The sequence below is a fragment of the Dendrobium catenatum genome, unplaced genomic scaffold (genome assembly GCF_001605985.2).
Source record: "Dendrobium catenatum unplaced genomic scaffold, ASM160598v2 original_scaffold_88210, whole genome shotgun sequence".
NCBI lineage: Eukaryota > Viridiplantae > Streptophyta > Magnoliopsida > Asparagales > Orchidaceae > Dendrobium > Dendrobium catenatum.
Window position 1 is genome coordinate 306,626 of NW_021406651.1, and position 25,534 is coordinate 332,159.

The following is a 25,534-nucleotide window of genomic DNA, read 5'->3' on the forward strand; positions in this document are numbered from 1 at the left end:
CCGGCGAGTTCGTAGCAAGTTGGAAGTTGTCGGAGACTTCCAAACAGCAAAAGAAGGCTCCTAAATCTCCCGAACAGTGATTTGGGGCCTTCAAAGAGCCTTGGACAGCGCCGGCGAGTTTCGGAGTGGCTTGGGCAGCGATTTTGGCGCTTGAATCGGAGCTTGGAGCGACTTTGGAGCTTGGAGCGGACCTTGGACAGCAGCTTGGACAGAAATTTGAAGTGCTAGGACAAACCGGGAGAGGTATACCACTAAAACTTAGTGAAACCTAGAGTCCCCCAAGGTCATTTGTTGTGTGGTTGACGCCCCCGAACTTTAGGACCTTAGAAACTTCAATTTTCGCTCCCCCAAAACCTTTATGTTGGCTGTCCACTTCGCAAAGGCTATGGAAATTGGGTGATTTCCATTAGTTGACTCTTATGTGAGGGTCCGAAGAGGATTTTGATGCATATGGAGATGTTGGATTAGTGTCCAACACCATTTAAATTGTATGTTTTTGCATTCATGCATCTCTCCCATTACCTATGTTTGAACCATAGGGTAGGCGATTCTATTTGACCTAGAAATCAAGTGTTAGGGTGTAAACTTTTCTTTATAGTGTCGCATGCTAGGTTAGGCTCCTTAGGTTGACGCGCTATGACAAAATTGATATATGATTAGGGTAGTTATGTATGCTAAAGTTCAATGTTTAATAAATTTGGTGGAAACTTGTAGCGGATTTGTTCGATACAAATCGTTGTGAGTTTTACTACAAGTCTCCAAAGACTTATGTTTTAAACCCCATGGCATTCAAAACCAACTAAATCCGTGACAAGTCATTTCATCAAGTTTACTTTGCTTGGAATGATGATTGCTACTTGTTTAGAACAACCCCAACCCTTTGAGACTTGGAAGGAGACTAAATGGGTTCATTTAGTTCTAAACGATTTTTGAGGTTACATGGGCCTTCACAAGCCCATGAGTGCTCATGCCTAGAATTATCTAATCCCATTTTTTGAAACTTCCAAATTGAGGGTTTATAATGAAATAATTGAAAGGCATTTATAGGTTAAGGGTTGTTTGCTTGCTTTTATTTTATATCCAAAATTTACTAATCTATAAGCATGCTCAATTAATTTCCAAATGCTTTTTGAAGCAAGGGTGGTGTATTCCATGACAACCAAAGGTCTATGGATCATACTCCACCATGCATTGAAATAACTTAAGCATGATTAGTCGAATTTGTAAATTAAAGGATTCAAGTGCAATGATAGTTGAACTTAGCATGTATTCATCCCCTTAAACATACAAACTACGTTCACGTTTCTAGGTTTCTTGGATGATATCAAACCCAATTGTAAAACTTTTTAGAAATCGTAGAAGATCACTTCTCTCCTCTCCATTTGAATTCAAAACGTTCATTCAAAACTTTGGGGAATTCTCTTCCCTTCTACTCTCCTAAACCCAAATTAGGAGAGTATACCCCTCTCTTTGAACACCAAATGTTCAAAGAGATGTTCGGAAGGTTTCTTTATATATGATATTTTGAGCTTCCTCAAGGCTCCAAATGTTAGATTGTGTGAATCCTAGCCCCAACCTAGGAGCTACAAGCCATCACATGTTCTCTTTTAGGTTTCTCCTAGATCTTACCAAGTGGATCTTTAGGATTTTCCTAGAAACTTTCGAATCCCCAAAATCATATCAAGTTTGATTTGGGAAAACCCTCTAACGCATTAGGGAATTAACCATCCTTCTTTCAAGCAAATCCAAAACATTTATAGGAGAGTAGGAGGTTCTCTTCCTTATGTACATGTCCCTCATGCTTAGTAGTTGGAGAGTTCTCTAAATCCCAATTATTATAATACATGAATCAAGATTTTAGGAAACAAATCCTAAGTTCCCTCTCCATTTGCTAACAACACAAAGTTAGCAAATCCCCTCATGTATAGTAATTTGAAGTTTCCCCTAAACTTCTATTTACTATTGCATGGTGTTATTGAACTTAGAACCAAACTCTGAGTTATTTCTATCTTTCAAATTGTTTGAACCTAAGTTTAACAATTGAGTATCCCACTTAGGCTTAGGCTTTAAAACCTAGCCTTTCCTCTCAATTCACTTAACCTAAAATTAAGTGAATAATCACCCCTCTTTGAATACCAAATATTCAAAGGCCATCTAGGAAATTTTGTAACTCTCTAAGTTACATTTTTTTTCTTCAACCCCAAAGTTGTAGAAGTTTATCAAATCAATTATTTATTAGAACACAAACAAATAAGTAATCCCCTAGACATAAGACTCAAATCCTAGTCTTCATCATTTGCTTAGTTACTAATTAAGTAAATGAATACCCCTCCTTGGACACCAAATGTCCAAGGAATCCCTTTCAACATGCAATCCAAATGTTGCTTGTTGCTTCTTTCTTCTACAACTTGAGAGTTGTAGAAAGCCCTCTCATTCTCCTAAGCCCAAATCTAGGAGAATGGCCATCCCCCCCATTGAACACCAAAAGTTTAAGGGCACTCATGAATGTGGAATCTATTAGTTGCACATTATTTCCCCCTTTCCACAACCCAAAAGTTGTAGGAAATCCTCCTAAAACTCAAAATTAGGAGAAAGTACCCATCTCTTTTGGAACACCACATGTTCAAAGGACTTCTATGATTTGCAACTTCTAAGTTGCATTTCCCTCTCCCTTTCCTACAATCTAAGACTGTAGAAGAGCATTTAAATCTTTCTTCATGCTCTCAAACCCAAGTTGGGAGGATGAAACCCCCTTTGAGCACCAAATGTTCAAAGACATTCATGAGTTGTAACCTCTAAGTTGCACATTCCCTTCTTCTACCAAAAATAAAAAAGTGAAGAAAACCTTCACCATTCACTTGGTATAAATTAAGTGAATGTGTCATTCTCTTTTGAACACCAAATAATCAAAAGGGATTTCTCTAATTTGCAACCTACAAGTTGCACTTCATATCTCCTTTTCCTACAAGTTGTAGGAAATCATCGCACCCTCTCCTTCCTACAATCCAAAAATTGTAGAAAACTATTTCATTCTCTCAATCCAAATTTTGAGAATGTACGCTGCCCTTTGAACACCAAAATATTCAAAGAATTCTCTTGAAGTTGTAACTCCCAAGTCACATCCCCTCTCATTTTCTCCTCCAACCCAAATTGGAAGAATGAACCTTTTTCTTTGAACACCAAATGTTCAAAGGAACTCCCCCAATTTGCAATCTCAAGATTGCACATCGGACTACTTCCTTTCCTACAAATCTAAATTGTAGGCAATTATCAAAATACCCTTCATTTATCTTAACCTAAACTAAGAAAATGAAATCACACCTTCTTGAATACAAAAATTCAAGAAAGAACATTCTTGTCTGTAACCTTAAAGTTACAAATCCTCTTTCACTCCTATAGACTCCAAAATTTTTAAGGAATTCCTTACCTTAGCTGAAAGCCATAGGTTCTTTCACTTTCTTTTCCTTTCTGCTCTCCTAAACCCAAGTTAGGAGAGTATATCCCTCTCTTTGGACGCCAAATGTCCAAAGGAGTATTCGGAAGGTTGCAACCCATGAGTTACACCTTACTCTCTTCTTTACAAACCCAAAATTATAAAGAAATTCACCCTTCCTACAACTCAAGAGTTGTATGGAACCCTCTTGCACTCAACTCATGTTGAGTTGTCCAATTTTGTTAGAAATTATCTTACTTGTTGAACCAAAATCAACAAGTAATTCATCCCAAACATAGGATTCAAAGTCCAATTTTTCTTCACCCTTCTAACTCAAGTTGGAAGGGTGCAACTCTCTTTTTGGGCACCAAAGTGTCCAAAGACCTTTATGAATTTGCAACCCAAAAGTTGCATTTTCTCTCAATTCTCCTCCAACTCCAAAGTTGGAGGAGACTTCTCCTTTCTTTAGCTCCAAAAGCTAGAGAGAGCTCTCCAACATTTAGCTCAAAAGCTAAATGTTAGATTCTTACTCTTTCTTCTTAACTCCAAAAGCTAAGGGAAAATCCCTCAACAAATGGCCCAAATGCTACATGTTGGACACTTCTTCCTTAGACCCAAACTCTAGGAGGAACCTTAGTGTGACATACCACACAAGCCTTACACACTTAGGTGCACAACCCCTTAGGCATACTAGGATTAGGATTTTTCTTTGTGTGCGCATGTGATTGATGTTGTGGAGTGATTGACTTTTGGATTGTCTGCGTTGTGGGCACTTGCTCTTAAGTGGTAAGTGTAGAAAGATATACATGCTTTTCTGTGCAGGTGGCCATGTCCAAGAGGAGGTAAGTTAAATCATGATTATCATAATATTGTTTGCTTGCAAGCGCTGCTTAAAACCCCCCAAGAGGTATGGCTAATAGGGAAGAAGCAGGGGCCTAGCGCTTAGCACTCTAAGTGCTAGGCCAATTTTGGGATGCTCATATTTTTGCTATATAAATTGCCCCCTGACTCTGTTTTGCTGATTTGAGTCTTTTTCTATTTTTACACCATGTATTTGATTAGATCTAGGGTGTGAAACTTGTGGGGTTTGGATTAGCAAGCAAGGAGGATCAAGGGAGAAAGTACCCCTCTAAAGGTTGAAGCTTGAAGATCCCCACAAGTAGAGTGTAAATTTGACTGTGTTGTATAATAGCAGGCAACTAAGCTATCAAATCTGGTTGTAATAATGTGGACTATGTTTTTATTCCTTGCATTTTATTTATAAATAAAAGCATGTTTGATTGTTTACCTGATTGCGCAATAGAAAAGCATGCTCTTTCCTAGGTTTCTTACATTACTTTTTCTTGGGAGTGGCTTGGACTTTTGATACGGTAGACTTTTAGGACAAAAATAAAATTTCTACCTATAAAAATGTAATCAATCTAAAAAATTGATTTAGGCTTCATGATTTTCTAACAAATAAGAAAGTCTTGCATGGTTCCTTACAAGGAGCTAAGTTTTTTAAAAATTAAAATAATCATGCATAGCTCAAATGTGTTGCATATAGAAAGCCCTCATTTAAGGATTAGATAATAAAAAATCTATTTTCCTTGAGTCAGTATATGCATACACACATAATTAGGCATCTTGGCCTCAAAGTCAAGCTATAAGTCCTACCTTCTAAACAAACTCCCCACTCTACATTTGCATTGAGACCGGATGATATGGTTTTAAAAGCGATTAAAAGGGTTAGCTGGTAGTCCCTTCCAGGCGGGACAATAAATCTAGAGGTCGGGTAGGCTATGCCTCTTGTGACGTGTAGTTTGTAAGCCCCTTTGCACTCGTTAGATCTAGGTTCAAGGCACTACCTATCGGTAGTCCTCACTTTAGTCTTAGGGTCCGAGGCATGGGTTGATTCCAAATCACCCTACAAGTCCTCATCTTTCGGGCAATTCCTATAATATATGTTGAAAGAATGTAAGCCCCAACATTCTAATAAAAATATCAACTTAAACCATAATTAGACTGTTAAAGTGTAAAGCCCAATAAAGGTTAGTCCGAGCACCTCTGAGTGTCCCTCAGAATCAAGTGCTCCTACTTCACCTCCTCTAGCTCTCATTCCAAAATCTGATTCCTAGTTGATCACCTTTTCCTTGAAATTCCTAAAGGCCGAACTTTTTAACTAAGACTTTTATGGATTTCAAAACAAAATCAACTTTAGCCAATGTTTAAATGACTTCAAAAAGAAAGCAAAACCACTAGTTTAATTAAAAGTTTTCCCAAATCAAAACTTGGGATGTAATTAACCATAGGGGCTTGCCCCTATGGGATGTCTGTACCCCAGAAATAAATAAACCCCGCTCGACCAAACATCGAGTAGGGGAATCTCTATTAAAATTATAAATTTTATAGTTGAGTCCATAAGAAAATGATATTTTTACCCTTCGGAGTAATATGTCATGTTCTTATGTCGTACTCGATGATAAAATATACAATCCGTTTGAGGATACAAAAATTCTCCAACAGATTTTCTAACGAGTCCGCTGGGGAGGATGTCTCTTTTCATCTAAACTAGTCTAAACAGCATTTGCAAAATCAAATTTGTATTGTATGCCTCTCCCTTGGCAAATTTGGGTTGAGTGATGTCAATACAAGCAAATGCAAATCAAAATGAATTTTTCAAATTGTTTTAAAAAAAATGAGAAAGAGGAACTTTGATTTTCCAAATCAATCATTTTCAAAAAAAAATTCACATTCTAAAATTCCCAATATGAAAATCTCCTCTCTTCACCATAATTGTTGTGGTTGTATGAAATCTACGACCAAACAATATCAAATGGTGTGAGATTTCAACCTCAAAAAAGTCTTTCATCATCCGTTAAATTCAAGTCACAGTTGTGGGTAGTCAGTGATTCGAGTCAATGGTCAGAAAACCCAGAAAGAGTGCAGTGATTAGTTGATGTCATGATAATTGGGTTCAAAGAGATACAACAGAGAGATTGATGTCAAAAATTTTAATTTTCAGGATATCTATTGAGATTCAATTTGAGAATTCAGTGAAGCAGAAATGGAAGGCAGACTGATTTTCAAGTTTGGTGATCAGTTAGAGATGTCGTTTGATCAGTCCCGTTTTGCTCCTGGGGATATGATCAAATTTGGGCAAGGTTTTGAGAATATGGAGGTTATTTTCCAAGGTCCTACACCATCTGAAGCTAGGACTTTGGAAAATCAACCTTCATCTGAAAAGGTGTTGGAAATAAAACTGCCCACTAGGGAGAGGTCACCTACTCAGGATAGTAGGAAGAGGGTGGCTGAGCTGTCTCCCAAAGCCTTAGCCTCTCGACCTTCTGTTTTTAATAGGTTGATCTTCCCTAAGGTCCTGAAATCATATGAAAGATAAACAGCTTTGACTCCAATGTAGCATAAGCAGAAGTTTGTTAAGAAAGAACCTGAGCCAGTTCAGTCTGTAGTAGTTGCTCCAAGTGTCCCTGGGTCTGAGGGTCCTTTCCAGTTCAGTCAGTTTGAGGAAGGGGGCAGTTTTACCTACCTCCTTACTATATCCCAGAAAAGGAACAAATATAGAAGGTATAAGAAGAGAAAGGAAAGGGAGGAAAAAGCTGAGTGGGATGCTGAGATGATGGACCTCTCTACATTAGCTGAGGGGAGTAGATTTTATCCTCTTTCTTTGTCTAGGGGAGAGGAGGATGTTAAGAAGATAGTTACACCACCCCCTACGCCTCCATCTAGAACTTCTGAAAGTACTCCTGATGAGATAAAAAAGAAGTGGGAGAAGGGCATAAGAAGAATTTTTCAAAGGGTAGCTGATCAGATCCATACCACAAAAGAAGAGGTGATTAAAGCCATGAAAAATACAATCACTAAAGATTTTGCTAAGCTACTTCTGAAAGAGGATAGAGATCCTGAGGATAGTAGATTGATTGTAGAACCATCCCAAAGAGATAGGCGCAGATTCTTTAGGCAGCCAGCAGTGTCAGCTCTGACAGATGGGTACAGTTCTGGGCCTCGTCAGGAGAGAGCAGCTAGTGAGCAGATTGTCTTGGTTGATTACTCAGCACCGCTATCTGAGGTTCGTGGCAGACCAAAGGTTGATTACCCTGATCGCCAAGTGGTCCCTCGGACTTCTCTGTCTAGTTCTGTTAGATCTGATGTACCCACTAGGTTTAGGAGGTCTCCAAAAGAAGACCAACCTTCTACTCCTCATGATGAGCCACACTCTGGGGGTCACATTCAGACTCCACCTTTAGATGAGGTAAATTTGGGACACCAAAAATCCCATACCTCCTCATCTGGGGTGAAGGAAGAATGGAGACCCAAGGTGGTGGCTCCATCAATGGTACACTCTTCCCCTTCTACTCATGTTGACCCCAATGATAGAGAGAAAGCGCCCATGGAAGTGAACAGATATGAAGAGTAACATCCTTCTTATGTCAACCCTTCAACAGGAAAAACCATTGAAGAAATGATGGAATATTTGAAAGATAGCCTTAGAAAGATTGATGAGGATGAAAGGAAGGAAAAGGAGGAAGAGGAAAATTATAAAAAAATGATTGAAAATTTTAATCCTGATGAGGATGATCTCATGGATGAGGAGGATATCTATGTTCTCCACTATAGCAGAAGAGGATCCTCTCTTCCAAGAGACCCCATACAGATGAGTTGTTGGAGGTGCAAGTAGAGGAAGAAGGGAGTGAAAATCCCCAGATCCGTGCATTACTTCAGCAGTTGAAAGATAAAGATACTCAGCTTAGTGATATTGCTAAGAGATTAGATGAGATGGCTTCTGCCATGACTGTCCTTACTACTCAGCTTTTGGGTCCCCAAAAGGCCCCAAACACAATTGATAAACCCTCCACTAGTGCAGAAAAGGCTAAGGAGGTAGTAAAAGTTGTTGAAGATATTGATAGTCAGGAGAAGAATGAACCTGGGTCAGTAAATCTCCAACCTTCAAATGAAGATTTGAAGGATTTCATCAGTCAGCAAATAAAGAAGTCTATGGCACACGGGAAAGGAGGTCACTCTATTCAAAGAGGAAGACCTTATCCCGAGGAGTTTGATTCAGTATAGTACCCCAAAGGTTTTGTTGCCCGTTCCTTCAAACTCTTTGATGGTGTGGGAAACCCACGTCAGGATTTAGCTCACTTCAGAGCTGGGTGTTGTAATGTGGGTGGTAGTGATGCCCTTCTCTTCAGACAGTTTGTGAGCAGTCTTTTTGGAGTAGCTTTTGATTGGTATGCTGAGTTGTCAAATGGCTTAGTAAAGACTTTTGCGGAGTTGGAGTCTTTGTTTGTGAAGAGGTTTGCAGGAGCCCAACACCATATTATAGTGGGAGATCTTGTGGTGGAAAAGCAGAAACCAAATGAGGGGTTAGTGGATTACATTCTTAGGTGAAGGAACTTTAGCCTAAAATGTGAACCACAACTCCAAGAACAGCATGCCATAGAGATATTGCTAAGGAATATTCATGGTCTAATAGCACTCATCCTTAAGGGGTTCACTATTAGGACCTTTGAGAAATTGCTTAGTAAGGCATCTAATCTTCAATCAGAAGCATTTCAGTTGTCATTCCTTAGAGATAACAATAATGGTGACCATGCTAAGAAATTCAAGCAGAAAACAGTTGAGAGAAAGGGCAGTGTGTCAGCATTATCTTTCCAAAAGGGGAAACAGATTCAGATTACTGAGGAGCAGCAGCCTAGAAAGATCATTGAGCAGCAGTCTAAAAAGGATAAGGAGAGTGTAGTCAAAAAGCCCGATCCTAGGGGGTTGACAGATAAAATCAACCAACAATACTCTTTCAGGAGAGATGCCGCAAAGAGGATCTTTAAGTCTTTGATCCAAGATGACAATTTCAAGCTCCCCAAATCCAAAAGACCAACAGAAGTTGATAAGAGCAATGAGCCAAACTATTGCCCTTATCATAGAATGTTGGGTCATGTTCTAGAAGATTGCTATGTCTTTCAAGATTGGGTCGAAAGTGAGTACAAATCTGGTAGGATGAGTATTCCTAATGCGTACCTAGCAAACCCCTCACAAGGGTCTGCTAAGGTTATTCATGTGGAGGTCATCCATACTAAGGGGCAGAAAATAGAGTCAGCCACTACAGTTTCCCCTCCAACAGTGTTCAACCAGAAAGGCAGTGTTGAGTTGCTTACAGATGCAGAGGGTTGGCAGTTATCCTTGTCCAAATCTTCCATGAAAATGCTAAACAAGTTACCCAACACCCCATTGTAGTTTCCAAAAGGAACTTAAATGCCTATAAAAAAGGCATTTGGAGTTCCTCCAAATAACTCAATCGAGGGAAAGGGTTCTTCACCTTTGAAACTTCTTAAAAAGAGAGTTTCAATGGTGAAGGGAAAGGAAAAAGAAGAACCATTTTCAAAAATCAAGCAAGTTATTCATCCAAATGGCAAGGGGAAATCACCCAAGCCTCTTACCCTTTCTGATTTCATGTATATTCTAAAGGGTGTTAGTGAAATGAACAATCCTTCCGCGTACGTGCTATCTGTCTATTCTGATTCTGAAAATGAACAACCTATGTCTGAGTCTTCTCAATTGCCTGAATCATGTGAATCTAGTTCTGATGATGATCTACCCGTGTACAAAATGCAGGAGTAAAGATTGTCATTGAGCCCGAGTCACCTGATTTAGAGACAAATCAAGTGAAAGAAGAATCAAATTCTGAGGTTTTGGTTGATGTGACCTCAAATTCTGAGCCTGAAGAGATAACAGAAATTAATCTCAGAAGTGGTCGTGTTGTACCATCTCCAATAGCATCTAAGAAAGATAAGGAAAAAGAACCTATCAACCAAAATGAGGGCGTGGTTCCACCAACGCTTGCTCCACAAGAGAAAGTGGGTGGTGGACCACCAAAAGTGGATTATAATGTGCTAGCTCACCTTAGAAAACTCCCTGCGAGATTGAGCATATATGATGCTCTCGTGCTTTCTCCTGAAATGCGAGAGGCTTTGATCAAGGCTCTACATGATCCTGAAATTTGTTTGGCTCAACTCGCAGAGCGTTCCTTTGAGGAGGCTTTACACTTCAAAGAAATACCTGGAGTAACATTTTCTAATGAGGACTTACTTCTAGATACTTCAGATCACAATTGCCCACTTTATATAACTGTTGATGTTGATAACTTCAAGTTGAATAGAGTGCTTATTGATCCGGGTGTATCGGTCAACATAATGAGCCTAAGAACTTTAGCCCATCTCAATGTGGACACGCAAAAAATTAAGTTCTGACAAAATGATGTTGCGTGGCTTCAATGAGAAGGGGGAAAGGGTTTTAGGCTCCGTTACTCTTTCACTTTTGATAGGGGATTTGAGAACTAAAGCTAAATTTTATATCATTGATTCTGAAACTTCATTTAAAGCACTTCTTGGTAGGCCTTGTCTTCATGAATACAAAATGGTTCCTTCCTTTCTACATCAATGCATGAAATATGAAAGGAATGGTGTAGAACATTGCATAAAGGGAGATTTGAAACCATTTAGTATGCATGAAGTTGGGAAATACGAAGATGCTTCTTACTATGTTCCAAAGAGACTATCAGTGTTTTCTAGATCTGTGGTACCAACTGAAGATAAAGTGGGAACCAGTGCACCTAAAGAAAAGTCTCCAACTATCCAAGAGCACCCTCAAGAGGAGCTTGAGGAAAAGATTAGATGGAATCCTGCCCCTCCTTCAACACAACGAGGAGGTAGGATAGCACAGCGTGCTCGTGGGAGAGAGCGTGGTAGAGGAGGTAGAAGCCAAGATGGTTGGAGGATGAAGGCCACCAAAGCCTCATCTCCACCACCTACTCCTAGAAGGCCCATCATCCATGTAGGATCAGGGTCCAATACAAAAGCTGAGTCAAATGTGATGGGTAGTTCAAAAGATGCTGCTTCAAAATGGGTTATCACTGAAAAGCCTATTTGGAACATTAAAGAAAATTTCCCATGTGATGAGGACAACTCTCAGAAAGAGGTGTCTGATTTCACTACATTTGAAAAGCTGAATGAGTTTGTAAAGACCTTGACCTCTTTGTCTGAAAGCACACTAGATGATTTAAATGTATGTGTTGCACCTAAATTAGAAGAAGAAGTGGGGAAGAATCGTGTCTTTTATAAGGCACATCAACCCTCAAGTTCATAAATGGGTGTAGAACTTGAGGATCTTTCTTTGAAAGAAATGGTAGAACTACCTTTTGATTGATATCCCGCTGGTGTGAAAAGTTTGATTAAAAGAGTTTTTGCTCCTTCTATGTGGTCCAAAGGCGAAGTCCAACAACATGAAAGTCTATGGAATCCTAAATACAAATTAAAGAAAAATAAATATGGTGTTGGCTTTGGTACTATTGGACCAATAGATGATGATGATTACTGTTTGGTTATTACCAACAATCTGGAAGTTGATATGATCTTTACAGAAACCTACAACTCTGTTGAGAGGTTATGTTTAGAGGCTAGCAACGACCCGGATCACCCTCAAATTAGGGATGCATCCCCTAAATTTGAGGAAGAAATCAAGTCAACGATTGACGAATTAAAAGAAATTAATTTGGGTACTGAAGAAAATCCACGAACCACTTTTATAAGTGCATTGTTAAATGAATATGATGTCAATGGTATGGTACAACTCCTGACAGAGTTTAAGGACTGTTTTGCTTGGAGTTATGATGAAATGCCAGGATTAAATCCAAATGTAGCAGTCCATAAACTTGCCATTCAACCAAATGTTGTTCCGGTCAAACAAGCTCCTAGAAGGATGCGTTTGGAGATTGAATAACAAGTGATTGAAGAAGTGAAAAAATTAATTGAAGCTGGTTTTATCCAAGAGGAAAAATACCCCTCTTGGTTAGCCAGTGTTGTCCCTGTTAAGAAAAAGAACGGACAGATTCGCGTATGTGTCGACTTTAGAGATTTGAATAAAGCATGACCTAAAGTTGAGTTCCCATTGCCAATCCCTGAACTCATAATTGACATTGCTTCTTCTCACGGTCTCTTTTCCTTTATGGATGGGTCCTCGGGGTACAACCAAATCAAAATGGCCCCGGAGGACGAGCAGTACACTGCTTTTAGAACACCCATTGGAATATACTGCTATAAGGTCATGCCTTTTGGCCTTAAAAATGCTGGTGCAACCTACCAGCGCGCAATGACCAGAATCTTTGATGAACTCATTCATGACAAAGTTGAATGCTACATTGATGATCTCGTGGTCAAAAGCAAAGAAAGAGAGGATCACTTGTTTGATTTAAGGATTGTATTTGAACGACTTCGTCGGTACGACCTCAAGATGAATCCCTTAAAGTGTGCTTTCAGGGTGACTTCAGGGAAGTTTCTTAGGTATGTTGTTCGACACCGTGGCATCGAAATTGACCTTACTAAAATCAAAGCGATATTAGAAATGAAACCTCCTAGAAGTCTTGCTCACTAAGATCTTTCCAAGGTAGGTTGGTATATCTAAGACGCTTTATATCCAATTTGTCTGGTAGATGCCAAACCTTTGCAGCCCTGTCAAAGAAAGATTCAGAATTCTATTGGGACGATAGCTGCCAAAAAGCCTTTGATAGTATAAAACGATATCTCTTGTCCCCTCGATTTTGGCCGCTCCCATTCTAGGGATGCCATTGATTCTTTACACTGCAGCTTCAGATGAGTCTCTTGGAGCTTTATTGGCTCAAACCAACAATGAAGGAAAAGAGAATGCCTTATACTACTTGAGCAGACATCTAATTCCCACTGAAATGAATTACCCTTCCATTGAGAAGCATTGCTTATGCCTTATTTTTGCTATTCAAAAACTTAGGCATGACATGCTCTCTCATAAAGTCCATCTGATCTCTAAGGTAAATCCCCTTCAGTACCTCATGACCCGTCCAACACTCTCAGGACGTTTAGCAAGATGGGCCATGATACTACTTCAATTCGATATCACTTTCACTCCACAACGTGCTATAAAAGGACAAGCTCTTGCTGATTTCTTAGCAGCACACCCAATACCGGCAGGATCTCTCCTGAATGACGATCTTCCCGATGAACAAATAATAAATTTAGATGACCATGAAGGCCCCGCTTAGGAGTTATATTTTGATGGTGCGGCCTCTTTCCAAAGAGGTACTTAACCACAAAGTTTTCACCCCGGTAAGGCTGGAGTTGGTTTGATATTCATAACACCTGATAAAGCCTTATTGCGATATTCTTACAGTTTATCGAACCCTTGTACAAATAACGAGGCAGAATATGAAGCTCTGATAACTGGTTTAGAATTAGCAGTATCAATGAAAATTAAAAATATCAAAATCTTTGGCGATTCACAGTTGGTTATTAATCAAGTTGCAGGATCCTATAAAGTTCTAAAACCCAACTTGTTTAAATACCACTCATATGCCATGAAACTTTTTGAGCAAATTCCTAATGCAACTTTGGTTAGAATACCGCGTGGTCAAAATGCCACGACGGATGTTCTAGCAAAGCTTGTTAAGGAGATGTTTTGTCATGCAAAGGGTTCAGTCCAAGTAGAAGTTCAAAATCGCCAAATTTTGTCTCCTGTTGACTTTGAAAATTTGAATGAACCATCTTCTTTTGGTGAGTTTTCGTTTGTGGTAAATGATGAAGATGATTAGCGCCAACCACTCATTGATTATCTCCAAAATGGTAAACTACCAAAGGAGAAGTCTGTTGCTCACCAAATAAAGAATAGAGCATTGTCATTTTCACTAATTAACAACACCTTGTATCGGCGGTCATTTGACCAAATGTGGTTGCGATGTCTTGCAAAAGATGAAGCCCACAAGATAGTGACCGAGGTACATGCAAGGCTGTGTGGTGCCCAACAATCGGGCCCCAAAATGAAATTGAAAATTAAAAGGCTTGGGTACTATTGGCCATCAATGATTAAAGATTGTGTTGAAATAGCACGAAAATGCCACCAATGCCAAATACATGGGGTAGTTTTGCATCAACCACCAAATGTTTTGCACCCAATAATAGCCTCTTGGCCTTTTGAAAGCTGGGGAACTGATATTGTTGGGCATATAGATCCTCCTTCCTCGAATGGTCATAGGTTTATACTTGCTGCTACCGACTACTTCTCAAAGTGGGCTGAAGTCATACCATTGAGAGAAGTCAAAACTAGCCATGTACTGCAATTTTTGAAGGATCATATCGTATACAGGTTCAGCGTTCTGCGTCAAATCATATCCGATAATGGTCCTGCTTTTAAGAGTACCAAGCTTAATCAATTTGTTAACAAACATAGCATTGATTGGAGATATAGTACGATATATTATCCTCGAGCTAATGGATTGGCTGAAGCATTCAACAAGACATTAATTCAGTTGATAAAGAAAATCTTAGACGAGAACAAACGTCAATGGCACGAAAAGTTGGTTGAAGCATTGTGGGCCTATCGGACCACATATAGAACCCCAACACAGGCCACTCCGTTTACTCTAGTCTATGGAGCGGAGGCGGTTCTCCCTTTGGAGTTACAGCTCCCATCCCTTAGAATTGCAATAAACAATGAAGTTACAAATGAACAAAATGTCCAACTAAGGTTGGAGGAACTCGATGGTTTAGATGAGAAGCGTTTGCTTGCTCAACAAAATCTCGAGTTGTACCGAGCCCGCATGGCTCAAGCTCATGATAAATTGGTCCGTCCTAGGACTTTCAAGGTTGACAACTTGGTTCTAGTTCTTCGCAAACCGATTATAGCCCACCGCAAAATAGGTGGCAAGTTCGAACCTACTTGGGAAGTCCCTTTTGTAGTAGAGAAGGCTTATCAAGGTGGATCTTACCAGTTGATTGATTGTAACGGTGAACATCCTATGTTGCCTATCAATGGACGTTACCTCAAGAAGTATTACAATTAATTGTATGCAAAATTTTAATTTCAATGAATGAATGTTCCTTTCAAATGGAAATGTTCTTTTCATCTGGTTGTGGACTGGGTCCAGTTTATCAAAATCTCGGTCCAAACTTTCAAACCCTCCATCTTTTCCCCAAAAGGAAAGACAATTCATCTTCCCCAAAATGAAAGAAAATTCAATTTTCTCTAAAGGAAGATCAAGTTCATCTTTCTCCAAGTAAAAGTTCATCTCATTCTTTCCCAAAAAGGAAAGTTCAAATTTATCTTTCTCCAAATGAAAGTCAAATGCAAATCTTAGTACCAAATGCTAAGTGTAGATTCCCCAAATAGGAGTCTTCTTATCAATTTCTGAGTTTAAGTAGAATTCCAACCTTCTTAGGTCTCACCTAGCTCACACTTTTAGATCTTGTTCTACCCAAATTGAACGTCATAGATCTACCCAAATCTAGACTTTTAGTGGTTGCCGAAATACCATTTAGCCTTCCCAAATGTTAAGGTTTATCTAGTCAAAATAGATGTCCTTACACCAAATACCTTCAAGGTCTAAGTAGTAGTCAAAATACTCTTAGCCTTAGCCTTTTTGAGTCTTATCTTACCAAAATGAGATAAACTCTACCTCTAGGTGGTTTCCAAAATACCTCTTAGAGCTTTTTGATAGGTGTCAAATGCCTTTTGATCTTTAGGAAACAACAAATGTTCCTAACCCCTCTCAAATGATAATGAAAATATCTTTGAGAACTCTTTAGGTGGTAGCCAAGATACCCCTAACCCTTTAGGAGATAGCAAGATATCCCCAAGACCCTTTAGAGACACCAAATGCCTCTAATCTCTTTTCAAGTGATAGCCAGAATGTCCTTGAAAATCTTGTAGGTGGTAGCTAAAATACACCTATCCTTCTAGGTGATAGAAAGATATCCCTAAGTTCTTTTAGAAGTTATCAAATTTCTTCTAATCAAACCAAATTCTCTTTAAAGGTACCAAATATCTTTTGAAATCCCTTTTAGAAGTTGCCAAAATACTTCTAATTGATCCAAAATCTTTCTAGAGATACCCAACATCTCTAGAAGCCTCTTAGAAGTAGCCAAAATACTTCTATTCCTATCAAATCCTCTCTAAAGATATCAAATGTCTTTAGGAACCATTTTAGAAGTTGTCAAAACGCTTCTAAATTCTCTTCCAAGAGTGATCCAAAACTCTTCCCCTTAGGTGATATATAGAAATCTCCTTATCTTTGTAGATCTTGCCTAAATCTAAGTTTAGTCTTTCATAGATCTCCTTTTTCCTTTCAAATCATACTCTATTTGATTTGGAAGATCTCGTTTGATCAATCTTTGGTCAACGTCAATATGTGTGGCGTACTTCTATTCGTTCACCACACATATTAGGGGTCCTTTTGTTGATGAATATTTTCGCATCGACTCGACCTCGATCGAACCCGACTAGGCTCGATCACGCTCAATCAACCCAATTGATCATCGTCGAGGTGAAATTGATCCAAATTAAGAATCAATTTAATTAAATTAAATCAAATTTAATTTAATTTAAATCAATCAATTTAAATCGAACCCCGTCGACCGTCGTCGAGCCTAATTCGACACAATTCGGCGCCGTTTCGAGTTCAATTTCATGAAATTAAATTGATTGAACCCAATCGGACTCTAACCCACCCAAATCGATCCAAGCCGGGTTCGATTCGAGCTCAATTTCAGCCCTAACTAATGAGATCATAAGCTGATTTGATTTCTAAAATCAGATTTCTTGATCTAGGGATGAGATTGGATCACAAATCCCACCCACTTTAAATTCAATTGGGCAGAAAATCTACTCAAGTAGATTTTCCCTCGTTACACGAAAAAGGAGAGGAGAAGCGACGTTTGGGCGGCTCCCTGCAGGCGTCCCTAAGAGAACGAACGAGAGAGTGGGGAGCTGTATTCGGCTCCCTTTTCTCGTTTTCGTCCCGACCCAGAGAGAAGAGAGAAAGAGTTCCAGGCAGAACACCCAGTCCGCGCGGAAGCCCTCGATAGCACAACCTTCGCCCTGTTCACGCTCCCTCTCGCGTGCGGAACTCTTATCCGATCCCGCCAGGGCCTTCGGCCGAAACACCTGGAGGTGTCGGCTTCTTCCCTGCTGCCCGTCGCCCTTCTTCCAGCGAGCCAAAGCCGTAGGTGTGCGGCTCTCTTAAGTGAAGGAGGAAGTGCAGTTGAGAATCTGAGCCTTTCTTCTCACTCCAAGGAAGCAAATCAAAAGTTGAGACAGCCATTCACTTCCTTTCTCAAAGATCAACGAAGTTAGTGACTTTTTCTTCCTTCCTCTCTCAACTCCGGCGAGTTCGTAGCAAGTTGGAAGTTGTCGAAGACTTCTAAACAGCAAAAGAAGGTTCCTAAATCTCCCGAACAACGATTTGGGGCCTTCAAAGAGCCTTGGACAGCGCCGGCGAGTTCCGGAGCGGCTTGGACAGCGATTTTGGATCTTGAATCGAAGCTTGGAGCGACTTTGGAGCTTGGAGCGGACCTTGGACAGCAGCTTGGACAGAAATTTAGAGCGCTAAGACAAACCGGGAGAGGTATACCACTAAAACTTAGTGAAACCTAGGGTCCCCCAAGGTCATTTGTTGTGTGGTTGACGCCCCCGAACCTTAGGACCTTAGAAACTTCAATTTTCGCTCCCCAAAAACCTTTATGTTGGCTGTCCACTTCGCAAAGGCTATGGAAATTGGGTCATTTTCATTAGTTGACTCTTATGTGAGGGTCTGAAGAGGAATTTGATGCGTATGGAGATGTTGGATTAGTGTCCAACACCCTTTAAATGGTATGTTTTTGCATTCATGCATCTATCCCATTACCTATGTTTGAACCATAGGGTAGGCCATTCTAATTGACCAAGAAATCAAGTGTTAGGGTGTAAACTTTTCTTTATAGTGTCGCATGCTAGGTTAGGCTCCTTAGGTTGACGCGCTATGAAAAAATTGACATATATTTAGTGTATGTTATGTATGCTAAAGTTCAATGTTTAATAAATTTGGTGGAAACTTGTAGCGGATTTGTTCGATACAAATCGTTGTGAGGTTTACTACAAGCCTCCAAAGACTTATGTTTTAAATCCCATGACATTCATAACAACCTAAATCCGTGACAAGTCATTTCATCAAGTTTACTTTGCTTGGAATGATGATTGTCACTTGTTTAGAACAACCCCAACCCTTTGAGACTTGGAAGGAGACTAAATGGATTCTTTTAATTCTAAACGATTTTTGAGGTTACATGGGCCTACACAAGCCCATGAGTGCTCATTCCTAGAATTATCTAATCAAATTTTTTTGAAACTTCCAAATTGAGGGTTTATAATGAAATAATTGAAATGCATTTATATGTTAAGGGTTGTTTGCTTGCTTTTATTTTATATCCAAAATTTACGAATTTATAAGCATGCTCAATTAATTTTCAAATGCTTTTTGAAACAAGGGTGGTGTATTCCATGACAATCAAAGGTCTATGGATCATACTCCACCATGCATTCAAATTACTTAAGCATGATTAGTCGAATTTGTAAATTAAAGGATTCAAGTGCAATGATAGTTAAACTTAGCATGTATTCATCCCCTTAAACATACAAACTACGTTCACATTTCTAGGTTTCTTGGATGATATCAAACCCAATTGTAAAACTTTTTAGAAATCGTACGAGATCGCTTCTCTCCTCACCATTTGAATTCAAAACGTTCATTCAAAACTTTGGGGAATTCTCTTCCCTTCTACTCTCCTAAACCCAAATTAGGAGAGTATACCCCTCTCTTTGAACACCAAATGTTCAAAGAAACGTTCGGAAGGTTTCTTTATGCATGATATTTTGAGCTTCTTCAAGGCTCCAAATGTTAGATTGTGTGAATCCTAGCCCCAACCTAGGAGCTACAAGCCATCACATGTCTACTTTTAGGTTTCTCCTAGATCTTACCAAGTGGATCTTTAGGATTTTCCTAGAAACTTCCGAATCCCCAAAATCATATCAAGTTTGATTTGGGAAAACCCTCTAACGCATTAGGGAATTAACCATCGTTCTTTAAAGCAAATCCAAAACATTTGTAAGACAGTAGGAGGTTCTCTTCCTTATGTACATGTCCCTCATGCTTAGTAGTTGGGGTGTTCTCTAAATCCCAATTATTATAGTGCATGAATCAAGATTTTAGGAAACAAATCCTAAGTCCCCTCTCCATTTGCTAACAACACAAAGTTAGCAAATCCCTTCATGTATAGTAATTTGAAGTTTCCCCTAAACTTCTATTTACTATTGCATGATGTTATTGAACTTAGAACCAAACTCTAAGTTCTTTCTTTCTTTCAAATTGTTTGAATCTAAGTTTAACAATTGAATATCCCACTTAGGCTTAGGATTTAAAACCTAGTCTTTCCTCTCCATTACTTAACCCAAAATTAAGTGAATGATCACCCCACTTTGAATACCAAATATTCAAAGGCCTTCTAGGAAATTTTGTAACTCTCTAAGTTACAATATTTTCCTTCAACCCCAAAGTTGTAGGAAACTTATCAAATCATTTATTTATTGGAACACAAACCAATAAGTAATCCCCTAGACATAAGACTCAAATCCTAGTCTTCATCATTTGCTTAGTTACTAATTAAGTAAATGAATATCCCTCCTTGGACACCAAATGTCCAAGGAATCCCTTTCAACATGCAATCCAAATGTTGCTTGTTGCTTCTTTCTTCTACAACTGAGAGTTGTAGAAGCCCTCTCATTCTCCTCAGCCAAATCTAAGGAAGAATAGGTCATCCCCCCCCCCCCCATTGAACACCAAAAGTTCAAGGGCACTCATGAATGTGGAATCTATTAGTTGCACAATATTTCCCCATTTCCACAACCCAAAAGTTGTAGGAAATCCTCCTAAAACTCAAAATTAGGAGAAAATACCCATCTTTTTGGAACACCACATATTCAAAGGACTACTATGATTTGCAACTTCTAAGTTGCATTTCCCTCTCCCTTTCCTACAAGCTAAGATTGTAGGAGAGCATTTAAACCTTTCTTCATGCTCTCAAACCAAGTTGGGAGGATGAAACCCTTTTTGAGCACCAAATGTTCAAGGACATTCATGAGTTGCAACCTCTAAGTTGCACATTCTCTTCTTCTACAAAAAAAAAATGTAGAAAACCTCACCATTCACTTGGTATAAATTAAGCGAATGTGTCATTCTCTTTTGAACACCAAATGTTCAAAAGGGATTTCTCTAATTTGCAACCTACAAGTTGCACTTCATATCTCCTTTTCCTACAAGTTGTAGGAAATCATTGCACCCTCTCCTTCCTACAATCCAAAAATTGTAGGAAATTATTTCATTCTCTCAATCCAAATTTTGAGAATGTACGCTGCCCTTTGAATACCAAAATGTTCAAAGAATTCTCTTAGAGTTGTAACTCCCAAGTCACATCCCCTCTCATTTTCTCCTCCAACCCAAATTGGAGGAATGAACCTTTTTCTTTGAACACCAAATGTTCAAAGGAACTCCTCCAATTTGCAATCTCTAAATTGCACATCGAACTACATCCTTTCCTACAAATCTAAATTGTAGGCAATCATCAAAATACCCTTCATTTATCTTAACCTAAATTAAGAAAATGAAATCCCACCTTCTTGAATACAAAAATTCAAGAAGGCACATTCTTGATTTGTAACCTTAAAGTTACAAATCCTCTTTCACTCCTATAGACTCCAAAAGTTTTAAGGAACTCCTTACCTTGGCTCAAAGCCATAGGTTCTTTCACTTTCTTTTCCCTTATGCTCTCCTAAACCCAAGTTAGGAGAGTATACCCCTCTCTTTGGATGCCAAATGTCCAAAAGAGTATTCGGAAGGTTGCAACCCATGAGTTGCACCTAACTCTCTTCTTTACAAACCCAAAATTGTAAAGAAAATCACCCTTCCTACAACTCAAGAGTTGTATGGAACCCTCTTGCACTCAACTCATGTTGAGTTGTCCAATCTTATTCCAAATTATCTTACTTGATGAACCAAAATCAACATGTAATTTCATCTCAAACATAGGATTCAAAGTCCTATTTTTCTTTACCCTTCTAACTCAAGTTGGAAGGGTGCAACTCTCTTTTTGGGCACCAAAGTGTCCAAAGACCTTTATGAATTTGCAACCCAAAAGTTGCATTTTCTCTCAATACTCCTCAAACTCCAAAGTTGTAGGAGACTTCTCCTTTCTTTAGCTCCAAAAGCTAGAGAGAACTCTCCAACATTTAGCTCAAAAGCTAAATGTTAGATTCTTACCCTTTCTTCTTAGCTCCAAAAGCTAAGGGAAAATCCCTCAACATGTGTCCCAAATGCTACATGTTGGACACTTCTTCCTTAGACCAAAACTCTAGGACCCTTAGTGTGACATACCACACAAGCCTCATAATATTGTTTGCTTGCAGGCGCTGCTTAAAACCCCCCAAGAGGCATGGCCAATAGGGTAGAAGCAGGGGCCTAGCGCTTAGCACTCTAAGTGCTAGGCCAATTTCGGGATGCTCATATTTTTGCTATATAAATTGCCCCATGACTCTGTTTTGCAGATTTGAGTCTTTTTCTATTTTTACACCATGTATTTAATTAGATCTAGGGTGTGAAACTTGTGGGGTTTGGATTAGTAAGCAAGGAGGATCAAGGGAGAAAGTACCCCTCTAAAGGTTGAAGCTTGAAGACCCCCACAAGTAGAGTCTGTAAATTTGACTGGGTTGTATAATGGCAGGCAACTCAGCTGCCAAATCTGTTTGTAATAATATGGACTCTGTTTTCATTCCTTGCATTTTATTTATAAATAAAAGCATGTTTGATTGTTTACCTGATTGCGCAATAGAAAAGCATGCTCTTTCCTATGTTTCTTACATTGCTTTTGCTTGGGAGTGACTTGGACTTTTGATATGGTAGGCTCTTAGGACAAAAATAAGATTTCTATCTATTAAAATGTAATCAATCTAAAAAACTGATTTAGGCTTCATGATTTTCTAACAAATAAGAAAGTCTTGCATGGTTCCCTATAAAGAGCTAAGTTTTTTTAAATTTAAAACAATCATGCATAGCCCAATTGTGTTGCATATAGAAAACCCTCATTTAAGGATTAGATAACAAAAATCTATTTTCCTTGAGTCAACAAATGCATACCTGATGTAGGCAAGGGGGGGGGTCAAATCAAATCCTAATATTTGATTTTTGACTCCTCTAGCTTATTAATGTCTTGTAAAAAAATTAGCTCATTATGAGCTAATTTTTAGTTCATTTATTGAACTAAAAATTAGCTCATTATTTCTTAAAATGATTTTTCTTCTTTCCCTTTTTTTCTTCGCATTTCCTTGTCCCTTCCCCTTCCCCTTCCCCTTTTCTTCTTGTCTCTTGGAGAACCGTGGCTTGCTTTTAAAAGGTGGTTGAATTCAAAGCATTTGAATTTATATCTGAATACTTTTTCCTTTGGGAGTCCATCCGGTCTCAGATTTCCAACAGGGATGTATTTTTCCGTGACTTTGCTGCTTTGAATTCGGTCTGTTTGCTGGCTCCTTGGTGCCGTGATTACCAATGATTCCTGCTGGGTGTTTCCCGAAATCTGTGACTTTGCTGCTTTGGATTCTGGCGGGCTGCTTGCTTTCCGAGAATATGGCTCCTTGGTGCCGTGAGTTACCTGTGATTCCCGTAACAGAATTAATGTGGGCTGTTTTTCTGAAATAGCTTGGGCTGTTTTCGAAATGGCTTTTGGAAAAGAAGCTTGGGATGTTGTGAACATTAACTAAGGTGGCTTTTGGCATTCTCCTACTTATGCCTATATATAGTAGATGTTTTGTGGCTGTATAGAAGTGTGATAATGTGATTTTTGGAAAGAAACCTGAGTGGTTTTTGCTTTGGAAATCCTGCGGGCTCTTTTTAAGCTTCTTTCTCATCCCCTCCGGAAATCCTGCGGGCTCTTTCCAACTTTCGTCTCAGCTTCTAATCTCTTTCTTCTCTCCATAGTAACCATTCCATTGTATCCTTCTTCTCAAAGTAAGCAAGTTTAGGGTGTCATTTTGTTTGTGTCAAAGTTTGTAAGCGTCCAAATTGTAAGTGTCGTTTGTAAGAGTTTTTGTTTGTAAGTCCTTTTATAATATGAAAATGGTGTTTTAGTTTATTTGTCTAATTAGTCTAATTTTTATGAGTTATTTGAATTTTTATTATCTTAGTAAGAGTATGTTTTTTGTGATAAAAAATTTGGGTCCCTCTCCCAAATTTTTGATTTCATCAATACCCATATAATTAGGCATCTTGGCCTCAAAGACAAGCTATAAGTTCTACCTTCTAAATAAAAACAACCTCCCCACTCTACATTTGCATTGAGACAGGATGACATGATTTTAAAAGCGATTAGGAGGGTTAGCTGGTAGTCTCTTCCAGGCGGGACAATAAATCCAAAGGTCGGGCAAGCTATGCCTTTTGTGAGGTGTAGTTTGTAAGCCCCTTTGCACTCGTTAGATCTAGGTTCGAGGCACTACCTATCGGTAGTCCTCACCTTAGTCTTAGGGTCCGAGGCATGGGTTGATTCCAAATCACCCTACAAGTCCTCATCGTTCGGGCAATTTCTACAATATATGTTGAAGGAATGTAAGCCCCAACATTCTAAAAAAAATATCAACTTAAACAAAAATTAGACTGTTAAAATGTAAAGCCCAACATAGGTTAGTCCGAGCACTTCTGAGTGTCCCTCAGAATCAAGTGCTCCTACTTCACCTCCTCTGGCTCTCATTCCAAAATCTGATTCCTAGTTGATCACCTTTTCCTTGAAATTCCTAAAGGCCAAACTTTTTAACTAAGAATTTCATGGATTTCAAAACAAAATCAACTTTAGTCAATGTTTAAATGACTTCAAAAAGAAAGCAAAACAACTAATTTAATCAAAAGTTTTCCCAAATCAAAACATGGGATGTAAATAACCATCGGGGCTTGCCCCTATGGGATGTCTATACCCCAGAAATAATTAAACCCCGCTCGACCAAACATCGAGTGGGGGAATCTCTGTTAAAATTGTAAATTTTATAGTTGAGTCCATAAGAAAATGATATTCTTACCCTTCGGAGTAATATGTCATGTTATTATGCCGTACTCGATGATAAAATATGCAATCCGTTTGAGGATACAAAAATTCTCCAACATATACAAGAACAATCAATGTGTTAGTTGAGGGAACAAGTGCTGGGTCGATAAGAGGGGCTCCGTAGCAGAATTGACACAAAGGATGAGGATTAGAGAATAGAAAGAGTGCACGGGTGAGAGAGGGATCCATATGAGAAAACTAGGAAGAAAGGGGTAAAGATTAGAAGAGCAAGTGGCATGCAACTCTATGACAGTGTGAAGGAGAGAGTGTGTAATAGATATAGATTTTAATACTTTTTTTATATTTAAGAAAAGCCAGATAGGACTCAAATCACGCCACAGGTATGATGTGATGGATGGGAAAGGGCTGCAGGATTTATGGACTTTATTGATAGAATCTGTTTAAAAATATTATTGCAATTGAGACATTTTGAGTGAATTTGGTGTGATAGCAGATTCAAGTTCAATCAGATTGAATTTCTGTCGCTTTATGATTTATGTGTAGGTCAACAAAAGCCTAAGTAGCATAAATGAAAAGATGTATCACTATACCAGGAACCTGCAATTGTTGAAACTATAGTTCCAGCTATGTGTACTGCTACATTAAACCATGCCAAATCATTACACATACTGAGCCTATCAGGAAATTGCAAAACAGTGGTATGCAAAAACAAATCTAAAGATACATACTCACTTATGATAAATGAACTAGCATGTGCTAGTGATAACAATAATCATCAATGCACGAGCAAGTCAAACATTTCATAAAGCTGAAGCATTTATTTCAAATCATCCAAATAAAACAAGAGGCTCCTACAACAAAGGATAGATGGGCCGATAATAGATCAATGGCAAAACAAAACTTTAAGAAGGTTCCGTACCTGAAACGTAAGAAAAAACTTGCATAAAGGTTTTCTGGCTTGAAGCGAATGAGAGTAATAGCATTCATCGCCTCTGTTGCAACTTCCATTAAGAAAGAATTTGCATATAGTTGCTTCCGTTGATTTTGAGATGATGCCACCAACAGTTTGACCTTGATGCTCAGTAGCATCATCTAAATACTGCATCCTTATCTTTAATAAAGCAAAAAAAAAAAAGATTTGAAATGGCCCAGCAAAGTGCATAATGAGAAAACA

General features: G+C 38.8%; 1 protein-coding gene across 8 annotated transcripts in view; it reads right to left on the reverse strand.

The window, feature by feature from the left end:
- Positions 1–25,534, reverse strand: part of LOC110110088 (zinc finger CCCH domain-containing protein 4) — a gene marked incomplete at its 5' end in the record, with an annotated part of 128,511 nt that overhangs the window by 46,175 nt on the left and 56,802 nt on the right. For all 8 annotated transcript variants that reach the window (XR_003699595.1, XR_003699596.1, XR_003699594.1 and 5 more), the window contains 1 exon segment: positions 25,280–25,471. Coding sequence is in view for 1 of the 8 variants with exons in the window: in XM_020841396.1 (XP_020697055.1) it covers positions 25,280–25,471 (192 nt within the window).